Consider the following 11,666-nt stretch of genomic DNA (forward strand, 5'->3'; position numbering starts at 1 on the left):
CAGGAGCCGGCCCCCGAGCTCTCCCCTAACCCCCTGCAGCTCTGCATCCTCCCGTCATCCCTCCCGGAACAGGCCGGGCTGTGGTGCGGGGATGCTCCACCACAGCCCCCACGGAGCCCCCCGCGCCTCCAGCATCGCCGGGAGCGGAGTCGGCGGATCCCGGAGCTCCGAGATCACTCCTGCCTCCGGCTCCAGGAGCAGCCGGAGGGGCCACGGAGCCCCCGAGCTGAGCCCCGGGGCAGGATCGACCTCGCTGGGGCGGGGTAACCGTGGAAGTGCCGGGCTGGGAAGCGTCGGAAGCAGGGAGAGAGGTGCAGGGAGAGGAAATATCCCTGAATTTCGGATCATTACACCGGGAACGATCCCATTTGCCTCTTCCCCCTCCCCTGCTGTCAGGGAGCCAGCCCAGCCCACTGCAGCTCCCCCCCTGCTCCGCTGCAGCCGCACGCGCCGCTTATTCCAAGCACAGCACAGGCGGGAAAACATCTCTCCCAGTTGGGCTCCGAGCAGCCAAATCCTCCCCAACAGCCAAATCCTCCCCAGTTCCACCCGTGGAAGCCGCGGATGACGCAGCCCGTTCCCGTGACGCTCCAGAGCCGGAGCCCTGCAAAGCCACCCCGGCACCGGCACATTCCAAGGCACAGGATCCCGGCTCCCGGCACGGCGCAGCTTCCCCAGGGATGAATCCCCTCTGTCCCCATCCCCGGCCGCACCAGAAAGTGGGATCCTCCCAAAAACCCCTCTGGAGCGGCCATGCCGTGCCAGGCTCTCCCAGAGCTCCCAAGCTCCAGGAACACGCAGGAAAAATTGTCCCATCATTCCAAAAATCAGCCAAAGTCTTCCCTGCTCCTCTGGGAATGTTTTCCCCGGTCCAACGCATCCCTTGGCTTTTCCCAGGTCTGAGCTCTCGCAGGGCTGAGAGTGCTGCTATTGGTAACCCCAAAAGGAGCATTCCTGGAAGCATCCCAGGAAGCATCCTGGCACCTCGGAGGGGAACAGACACAGGTGGATGCACGGGAGAACTGCCAGGAAACCCCCGGCTGCTGCTTTCCAGGTCTGCCAGAGCTGGTTCCGGGCTCGTGGCACTGTGGGTGAGCGGCATTCCCAGTTGGAAACAGCCTTCCCGAGAGGGAAGGGATAGGGATGGGAAATGGGGATGTGACACAAGGGTGGGGCGTGGGATGGAACACGGGGATGGGGATGGGGCATGGGGATGGGACACAGGGGTAAGGACACAGGGATCGACACAGGAATGGGGCACAGGGATGGGACACAGGGAGGAGACACAGGGAGGAGACACAGGAATGGGGCACAGGGAGAGGACACAGGGAGAGGACACAGAGATGGGACACAGGGATGGGACACAGGGAGAGGACACAGGGATGGGACACAGGGATGAGACACAGGGATGGGACACAGGGATGGGACACAGGGATGGGACACAGAGCAGCTCACAGGGACAGGGCAGCATCACTTCCATGCACAGGGGCCATTTATCCCGGAGCTCTCCGGTGCCGGCTCCCTCCATGCGAGCCATTAATCCCCCAGTTAATTAGGGAAGAGCCCCGATCCATCTCCTGCACCACAGCAATTATCCGGAGCCGCTGCCCGGCGGAGAGCGATCGATGTGTGCAGGATCCGGCCCTTCCCGCCACGCTCCACAGATTTATTCCACAAATCCATAGCAGCCCAACGCCAGCGGTTGCTGCGGGGGGGCCGCGGCCTCCGGTTCATCCCGCGCCACCGGGCAAATTCCAGAGCACTGGGAAGGACGTGGTGGAGCCAGGAGAGGCTCCGGCACGAGAGCCACAAACCCCAGATCTTCTCTTTGGGTGCCATAAAAATCCCAGCCTGGAAACCTCCCTCTGCTTGGATGAAAGGGCGAGAGGGAAAGTGTATTACACTCCATCTCCTCCCAAGGACAGGGAACACAGAGGTGGTTTCCCACATCCCAGCTCTTCTCCCAGCACAAACAGAAGGAGAAGGGGACACTGCAGCCACAACAGGGATATAACACCTCATCCTCCCCTTGGTGCTTCCTCTGGAGGGAATTATTTCGGGAAACAATGGCAGGGGATTATTTCTACTGCAGACCCAGGGGATACCATCGGTTCCCTGGAATGGGGCAGGAACCCAGGGCAGGCAAATCTCCCAGGAATCTCAGGGCTTCCCAGAACAGCCAGGGATCCAGGGCAGGCTGGGCTCCCCAGAATCCCAGGACTCCCTGGAATCCCAGAGCTCCCTGGAATCCCAGGACTCCCCAGAGTTTCAGGACTCCCCAGGTGACCCTCCAAAGGCCCCAAGTGCTGGAGCTGTGCCATAGGCAGAGCTTCCAGGGATCCCAGGCCCACCCACTGGATCTCCCTGCCAGCAGCCATGCTCTGGCATTGGCAGCTCCCTGCCAGGGCAGGATTGGGGTGGGAAAAGCGGGATTTTGCCCCAGGATTAGTGCTGGCAGGGAGCCAAGAGAAGGCGAGGCTGAAGGACCCCTGGGCTCGGTGCTGCTGTTTTGGGGGGTCACTGGCCCCCCAGTAGCCACTCTGGGGACAGGGGCAGTGACAGAGCTGGGGACAGCAAATCCTGTTCCAACAGCACAGGGACGGTGGACAGAGGAAAACTGGCACCAGTAACGCTGGGGTGGCTCAGACTGGGAGCACACCAAGGTGCCAGGACCCTCCAGAACCACCTGAAATTCCATTCCAGACTCCAGTGCTCCCACCACAAATCCCGTCAACAGCCCCACACCCTCTTTCAACTCCGAGAAGCACCAGATTTCCCACGAAAAAGGTCTCACAAGCTGCTGTTTTCCCCCTCCCGTATTTTTTCAGAAAGCCCAGGCGGGGCTCCGAGCTGGAAAGATGCAATTAGGCACCGAAGGAGCCCTGGCCGAGCAGCAGCGACGGCCTCACCATGGAGGGAATTGATTTTATTTGACCATTTTATGAGCACTGGGAAATTGCATCCGGAGCGTGGCTCCGGTAGTTAATCCATGCCTCATTCCCTGAATTGAGCTAAACCAGCCCGGAAAAATATGCCGGGGAAACAAAGGGAGAAGCAACGAGGCATTCCTGGGAAAGGGGGATTGCAACCCTTCAAAGGGTGCTCCAGATTTGGGTGCACCCCGGAATTCCCCGTGAAGAGCCTCGGGGTTGTCCATACGGATTCCCACAAAACCAGCAGCACCAGCACTGGCGGGTCCTGACCCTTGAGAGGACCCCTGGAGTCACCACCGGCCTCGTCCCCTTTCTTATCCCCTCGTCCCCTCTCTTGTCCCCTCATCCCCTCCCTCATCCCCTCCCTCCGTACCTTCTTCCCGATGAGCTTCTTGCGCAGGAATTCCCGGGCCTCGAACATGTAGGGAATGTCATAGAGGGGCCTCAGCTTCCGGTTCTTGTCCTGCAGGGGGGCAGAGAGGGGGGATCAGAGGAGCCCCCCTGAACGCCCCTGTGATCAGCATCGCTCCCCCCACCTCTCCCAGAGGTGCCCACCCACTCCCACACCCCGGGTTGGGCTCCCCAACTCCAGAGGGGGATCCTGGGATAACCCAAATGTCCCAGGAGGACGTGCCAGCAGCCTGGTGGTGCCAGGTCGGGCTGCTCCAAGCGGCAGCTCCATAAGGAGAAGGGATGATGGGGAATTTGGGGTGGGAGTGGTCAGGGAGGATAAACCCCCAGCCCCTGCTCAGGGGTGTCCGATGGAGATCAAATCCCTGCAAAGGCTGAGAAAAAAGGGGAGTTTTCCAACAGAAATGGCAGCGGGAATTCAACTCAACGTAGCTCAACACAACCCCATGTGACCCACAGCGACACAACACGACCCAACGTGACCCAACCCAACCCACCCCAACCCAACCCAACCCAACTTAACCCAACACAACCCAACACCACACAAGACAACCCAAACCAAGTCAACCCAACTCAATCCAACACAACCCACTCCAACACAAACCAACCCAACCCAACCCGATCCAAGGTGACCCAACTCGATCCAAGGTGACCCAACCCAACCCTGGGAGCTCCCCAGCCCACGCCGGGGAAGGATGGCCCTTGGCACGGCTCCTCTCGCTGGCACGGTGCCCTGGGTATGGCCCCCCAAAGATGCCCCCAAGCTGGGGAGGAAAACATGGAAAAGAGGGAGAACAGGCAAAAGCAGCCGGAAACGGAGGAGTGGAGTCTGATGGGAGAGGGAGTGAGTGGATAAAGACGCCAGCACTTGGCTCCTCCCTAATGAATGAGGCTTTGATAGAGTTTATTGTCCTTGACGCCGTTCATTCCCAGGCTGCTCCTTGGAGACGTTCCCTCCTCCGCCCCCATCCCCACGGCCCTGCCAGCACCAGCGATGGAACGGGATGGATCCCACAAGGGGATCCCCAGGGACATACACCCTGCGCCCACCCCATCCCAGAGGAGGCTCCTGCACTGTGCAAGGGCTGAAACCCCTTCACAGGCAGGTCCCGACCGGCAGAGACGGGATTTCCCCTGGAAGCAGAAGCTTTTACACTCGCCGGGGACCACCTGTGGCACAGAAAAGCCTCCTGGCACCCAACGACGGGCTGGACGCGCCGGCACAGAGCTGCGGTGGGCAGCCAGGCTGCGGGGCCGGCTGTGCCGGCAGGGACAGAGCTTTTTCCTGGCCCCAAGTACGATCAAGCCCCGGCTGGGCACACGAGGATGGCATGGCTGGTGGGTGGCCAGCAGGAAGCTCTGGCACTGCCGCTCCCCGGCGAGGCGCTCGGGGATGGAGGCGACTCCGTTATTCAGGCAGTGCCAGCACAATTCCCGGCCCCGTGCCAGGGCTGGAGCCGAGCCACGTGATAAATCCTGCAGTGCCGGGGGGTCCCAGCGGGGTTGCCGGGGGGGCTTCCCGCTCCTCCCGCAGCATCTCCCCCTGGACCAGGGGCATCCCCCGGGGTGCGCCCGGGGCTGTGCCGCTGCCACACGGAGCCACCCTGGTTCCAGGGGATCCGGGGCAGCGGGATGAGTGACTCCTCATTCCACAGCCCAGCGCTGCGCCACGGAACCTGCTGCTGTCATTCCATGGAAAAATCACTGTGTGCAGGTGGAGAACTAAGCCAAGGGGATGAGACACGGGATGGGCTCGGCCCTGTCACGTTGGGCACGCGGGTGCTCCCCACTTCGGCACCCCCTGCCCCCCCCCCAGCTCCCAAAGCACATCCCAGGTGCTGCTCCAGCCCCTGGAACAGCAGGAGCTCAGATGCAGAGATGAGCACAGAGGAGCTGCCCCGGCATCCCCGGCCTCCACCGGCCTCCACTCTGCCCCTTCCCAGGGCAGCACAACACCAGCCCCCCTTCCCAGACTGCCAGTCCCCTTTCCCAGACTGCCAGTCCCCCTTCCCAGACTGCCAGCCCCCCTCCCCAGACTGCCAGCCCCCCTCCCCGGACTGCCAGTTCCTGCCCTCGGGCTCCCAGAGCATTCCCGGTCCCTGAACTCTCAGGGTGACTCCTGGGCCCTTCCCTCCACTGGCCACGCTGGGATCTGACAGGATCTGGGTGCCGAGACACTCCCACGCTCACCAAGGTCACGGCGAAGCTCCGCGACACCGAGCGCTGCCCTGAGAGGCAAAGCCCTGTGCAAACACTAATTAATCCTCACTAACGAACTCCAAATTTATGGCTTATTTAAGTGTCTGTCTGGCACGGGCTGTTAAATCCCTAATTCCGTCCCGCCGGAGCGCGGGAAGGGGGATGGCAAAGCCCTGGGTGGCCTCGGCACCACCCGGCAGTGCCAGGGCTCCGGTGCCAGAGGTGAAGTCCTGGAGGAGCCATAGAGGGGGGCTGAGCCCTCACCAAAACTGCACTGGAGCATCTCATGGGTCTGCAGCCCAACCCAAAAATGGGACCACCCCAAAATAGGGACCACCAGCACAGGCACCCCAGCACCAGTGCCATTCCTATGCCACGCTGGGATCCACGGTCCCACCGTGCCAGTCCTGGATGCGCTGCAGGGGCAGGATCTGAGTCCTCACCAAAGCTGCCTCGGAGCCTCCTATGGGTCTGCAGCCAGATGGAACTGCACCAAAAGGAGATCACCCCAAAAACAGGACCACCCCAAAACAGGGACCCCCGAACTGCACCAAAAGGAGATCACCCCAAAAACAGGACCACCCCAAAACAGGGACCACCGGCCCACACAACACAACCCCCGTGCCGTGCCAGGATCCAAGGTCACACCAGCCCCGGATGTGCCATGGTGGCAGCGCTGAACCCTCACACCGTGCTGCTGCTGCTGCTGCTGCTGCTGCAAAATGCCAGGCCTTGGGGAATTCTCAGCACAAGCCCGGCCGTGCCAGGAGCGGATAATGGGAACGTTTAAGTGCCCGATCCGTCTCTCCCCGCCCCGCCCCGTCAGCCCCGTTAAATCCCGCTCCGGTGGCCCATAAAACGATATTTCACAGCGCGGGGGGAGCGCTGGCTGATGGCTCTGGGAAGCCGTTCAAGAACTCGGACACACGGTGGAGGTTCTGCAAACAAACGCTGGAAATCAATGGAACAGCGGGATGTTAACGAAATTCCACGACCGGCAAACACCGGCAATTACCGGCACGGAGAAAGATTTCACTGGGTTTAAACCATCTTTCAAGGCAAGAGCTCGACTGAAGCAACAGCCCTCTGAGCCACCTTGGAAGCTGTGGCTGCCCCAAACCTGGAATATTCAAGGTCAGGTTGGACGGGGCTTGGAGCGACCTGGGCTAGTGGGAGGTGTCCCTGCCCATGGCACGGGGTGGGACTGGAGGGTTCTGAAGGTCCCTTCCAGGCCAATCCAACCCATTCTGGGATTCCAAGACTCAATGAAATGCCGGTCGCGGCTCTCCCCGGCTCCTGGAGAGAGTCATCAGCCATTCAAAAATTAATTAAAACCAAGGATCTCATTTAATTAAAGGTGTGCGGCGAGGAAGTTGTTCTATTAGTGAGAAAGTCAATGCGCGGAGCTTCATCTTCAGAGAGCTGCTGCAGGAGGGGGGAACCCGCTCACCTCCCTCCCCGAGCACGGAGACGGGGATTTCAATCCCAAATTTGATGGGAACGTGTGGTTTTCTCACAGGCTGGGGAACCCGGGGCAAGAAATCAGCTTTTTGGTTAAAACGAAGGCCGGAACGTCTCAAAAGGGGGACGGCGAGCGGCGGGTGCCGGAGCCCCCCCGAAACTCCCTCCTGCTAAAACAACCCCCACGTGGCTCTGAACACCCGACAGGGCGAGAGAATTCCGGCTCTCCCATCAAATTAACACCCTTACCCCGGGTGGGGGCTCATTAAGGTCCATTTCCAGGGAAGCAGCAGCTCGGATCCGCTGCGCAGGATCCCATGGGGGATGGAACACGCAGTGCTCCATCCGGGGGTCCTGCTCCCACCCCAGCCCCTTCCCACGGGTGACGATGGACACAGGCACGTCTGGAGCAGCTGGAAAAGCTCCGAGACTGGGGATGGCAAGCGAGCTCCATGTTCAGGGGCTCCCCGAGGACTCAGCAGTCCCCGAGGGACCCCGGGAAGGGGGATCTGCCCCAATCAGGGGCTGTTTGGGGATTCAGCAGCCCCTGAGGGACCCCAGAGTGGGGGGACCTTCCCCGTTCAGCTCGTGCTGGGGCAGAGCCAGGTGCTGGGGGAAGGATCCCATCCGGAACAAGCAGGACTCCCAGGAATCCTCGGGGTCCCAGGCTCCTGCTCCCAGGAGCGTGAAGGCAGAGGAGGGAAGGGGAGACGGGTCATTTGTGGTGCCATCCCACGGTTCATCCTTGGCTGAACTTGCCATGCTCGGATTGCCAGGCAATGTGCCGGGTGGGAAATCCATCCTGGAGATCCATCCCGGAGGCCGGTGAGGCGGTGACAGGGAACAGGCAGCCCGTGGAACATCCCCCCAGTCCTGGAGCATTCATGGGCTCACAGAGCAGGGGGGGACAGCCCGACCCCCCAGGGATGAGCCGGAGCTCCCAGCTCCCCGGGCACAGGATTTTGGGGGTTCTTCCAAGAATCCCAGATGCCAACAGTCATCAGGAGACCCCATAGGAGCCAAGGGGACCCAGAGCCTGGCAGCACCATAGGATGGCAGGTGGGGAGAGCCCCTCCTCCCTGCCAGCGCAATTAGGGAAGCTCATTATTTGTAAAGCAATTAGCAGAGCTAATCAACTCCCAGCGACACGGCGGAATGAGCAGAGAGGAGAGGGGGAGATGCCAGATGCCACGGCCAGCGCCGGGAGCGGGGCTGGCACCGGGGACGGGGACAGAGCAACCCCCAAGGGACACCAGGGTGGGGGACCTGCCCCAATCAGGGGCTGCATAGCTCATACTAGGGCAGAGCCAAGTTCTGGGGGAAGGATCCAATCCAGAGCAAGAGGGGCTCCCAGGAATCCTTGGAGTCTCAGGCTCCTGCTCCCAGGAGCGTGAAGCCGAAGGAGGGAACGTGAGATGGTTCATTAGTGGTGTCACCCCACGGTTCATCCTCGGCTGAACCCGCCACGCTCGGCTCGCCAGGGAACGCGCCGGGTGGGAAACACACCCCGGAGATCCATCCCGGGGGCCGGCGAGGCGGTGACGGGGAACAGGCAGCCGGCGGAACACACACACCACGAGCAGCAGCAGCGTTCGGGGACCGGCTTTTCCACATCAAAGCCCGCGGAGCGCAGGGGAGCTCAGAGCAGGGGAGCTCAGAGCAGGGGAGCTCAGAGCAGGGGAGCTCAGAGCAGGGGAGCTCAGAGCAGGTCCCGGCACTCGCGTGGGCGGAGATGCTCCAACAGCTCCTTCCCGGGCTCCCGGGAGCCAGCGGAGCTGCTGCGAGCACGGGGATGACACGGGAGCAGCGACAGCTACGGGGAGGTGACAGCCCTGAGACTGCGGGGACGTGTCGCCGGGACGAGGGCGAGGGGCTCCCGGTGACACCCACGGCAGCTCCGGTGCCCTGAGCAGGGGCTGGTTCTGGAAGTGAAGCGTGAAGTGGGCACGAAGCTTCTGCAGCCTCTCCTGCTCTCCAGCCTCTCCTGCTCTCCAGCCTCTCCTGCTCTCCAGCCTCTCCTGCTCCCAGTCCCTCCGTGTGATCACAGCTGGCACTCAACCCTGTGTCCCCACGTCCCCACGTCCCTGAGCCACTCGAGGGACAAGTGCTGGGTGTCCACGGCAGCACTGGAGGGTTTTCAGTGGCACCGAGGGGCAGAGAGCACGGCCAGAGACAACAGTTGAGTGCCAAGGGCTGGATGGGGACCTTAAAGCCCATCCAGTGCCACCCCTGCCATGGGCAGGGACACATGCCACCATCCAAGGTGGCTCCAAGCTCCATCCAACCTGGCCTTGGACACTTCCAGGGATCCAGGGGCAGCCACAGCTTCTCTGGGCCTTCATTATCAAACCAGGCTCTGCCAGAGCCTTTCATTGGAGGCTGTTGATTTTAACACAATTTCCATTGTTTCCAAGCATATGGAATCTCATCCTGGCCCTACACGGCACCGGCACCGTGACCCCTGGGCAGGGGGACCCAGAGGTGCCCCCAGCCCCAGAACCCACTGGCACTGCAGGAACGACACCATTCCCTCGGGACTGGGGACCATCCCTGGGGCGCTGACTCCGGACCGACCTTCCTCACTTCCGACCTTCCTCCCTTCCAAACACAACCACGGCAGCTGCTCCGAGTCCTTCCCGCTCTGCCACAGCTCTGCCCCTGCCTCTCCTGCAGCAGCTCCCTGGCAGTGCAGGGGCTCGGCACACCCGGAGCCAGCTCGGCAAGATGGGCACAGCCAGAGCCAGCTCGGCAAGGCCGGGCACAGCCAGAGCCAGCTCGGCAAGGTGGGCACAGCCAGGCTTCGGGCCCAGCCCAGCCCCAGCGGCCAGCACATGGCAACAAAGGCTCTGCTCCATCACCACTCTCTGCTCCACCACCACCCTCAACGTCCTCGCCGTGGAACCACGTTCGGCACGGAGCGAGCTCTCCCCAGCCTCCATCCCCTTCCCCAGAGCAGCCCCGAGAGCAGCCGGCAGGGAAGGCTGTTCCATCCCAGCCGGCAGGGAAGGCTGTTCCATCCCAGCCGGCAGGGAAGGCTGTTCCATCCCAGCCGCTGTCTGTTCCTGTCTCATCCCGTGTCCATCCCCCGCCTCCCTCATCGGAGCCGAGGCAGCCCAGCCCCGCTATTGGTGCTGCTGCCGGCGCTGCCGCTCCCGTCTCCTCCCCAGGGCACCGGAACGGCTCCCGAGCCTCCCGGTGACCATCAATCTCCATCGAGCCCGAAGGCACCGATTAATCACGGAGAGAACAGACCTAATTCAAACCTTCTGCCACGTGCTGCCGGCCCTGCTCCCTCTGCCAGCCCCTTTCCGTGGGGGAGAGCGGCAGGACCCGGAGCTGTGAGGATGGGGGACACCCTGCAACAGGGCTCAGGGTGTCCAGGACATTCCCAGCCCTGAGGAACAGCAGGAATTGCAGCTGTGGGGATGGGAGACACCCTGCAACAGGCTCAGGGTGTCTGGGATGCTCCATCCCATGAGGAATGAGCAGAGGAGTGGCAGCACCCCAAAGGGGGGGGCATCCCCCAAAATAGCGTCCCACCGAGTCATAGGCATCTCCAACGGATCCTTATCCTGGATTACCAGGATCCCAAAGGACGAAAGGAAAGGTTTTCCTCCTCTCTGGATGCACCAGCAGCTGTAGGAGCTGGGAGCCCCTTGCCTGGAGCAGAAATTGGGTGGATTTCATCCCAAATCCTCCCTCCAGGAATCCACCCCTGCCACGGGGGAGGCACTAGGGGTCTGGCTCCAGAGCAGTGGGACTCGCAGGGACACAGGAGCCTCACAGATGCCGGTGGCAGCAGGGGCAGAGCCCAGCCCAGCCCAGCCCCGGTGGCACAGGACAACGCCGTGCCGGGCACGGTCACCTTGAGGCTCCTCTCGCCTGAGGGAGCAGCAGATGAAGCAGGAGACAGCATTTTCCGCAGGAATTCCACGGCTGCACTGGCACTTTCCACTCAGCACGTGCTGCAGCGGGTCCCCAGCCCCATCCTCCAGCTTCTGCACATCCCAGAGGATACAGTCAGGATGTGCCGACATGGAAGGAGCACATCCCACCAGGAGCTCAGCAGCCAGTGCTGCAGCATCCCAGGGAACACAGTGTGTGGAACATCAGGTGACTCCCACCTGCAGCAGGAAAGCATCCCTGCTCCCTCTTTGGGATCCAAGCCAAGACCAAACCCACTGGAACTGGAACTGCAAGGGGAGCAGCTGCACCCCTGACCCTGCCATTCCCAGCGCCTCCAGCTCCTCAGAAATGGCTACAAAAGCCCATTTTGGTTGTGGCCCAGAATTCTCGGAAGGCTCCACGTGAGGAATTCGCTCCTCACCCCCAAGGACGGGGTTTCACGGAGCAGGAACCCCCCGTGCCCGGGCGGAGGCAGCTCCGTGCCCTCCCCGCCCTCGGCGTGTGGCTGCTCCCGAGCCCATTAGGCAGCTTAAATTAATAAAGTTGTTTGTCTTGTCAGCATGTGCTTCACTCGGAACGAGCATCCTCTGGGGAGCCGCTTCCCGCGGCACAGGATGAGCCGGATCCTGCCCGGGATGAGCTGGATCCTGCCCGGGATGAGCTGGATCCTGATCAGGATGGGCCGGATCCTGCCCGGGATGAGCTGGATCCTGCCCGGGATGAGCTGGATCCTGATCAGGATGGGCCGGATCCTGC

The 11,666-nt window shown here is 62.0% G+C and overlaps 1 protein-coding gene across 1 annotated transcript in view; it reads right to left on the reverse strand.

Annotated features, from left to right (window-relative positions):
• Positions 1-11,666, reverse strand: part of SND1 (staphylococcal nuclease and tudor domain containing 1) — a gene marked incomplete at its 3' end in the record, with an annotated part of 92,018 nt that overhangs the window by 45,945 nt on the left and 34,407 nt on the right. Inside the window, exon 9 of the mRNA XM_017839357.1 lies at positions 3,307-3,396. Coding sequence (XP_017694846.1) covers positions 3,307-3,396 — 90 coding nt within the window. The remainder of the gene's footprint in view (positions 1-3,306; positions 3,397-11,666) is intronic.

The sequence above is a fragment of the Lepidothrix coronata genome, unplaced genomic scaffold (genome assembly GCF_001604755.1).
Source record: "Lepidothrix coronata isolate B3197 unplaced genomic scaffold, Lepidothrix_coronata-1.0 Scaffold403, whole genome shotgun sequence".
NCBI classification, from domain to species: Eukaryota; Metazoa; Chordata; class Aves; order Passeriformes; family Pipridae; genus Lepidothrix; species Lepidothrix coronata.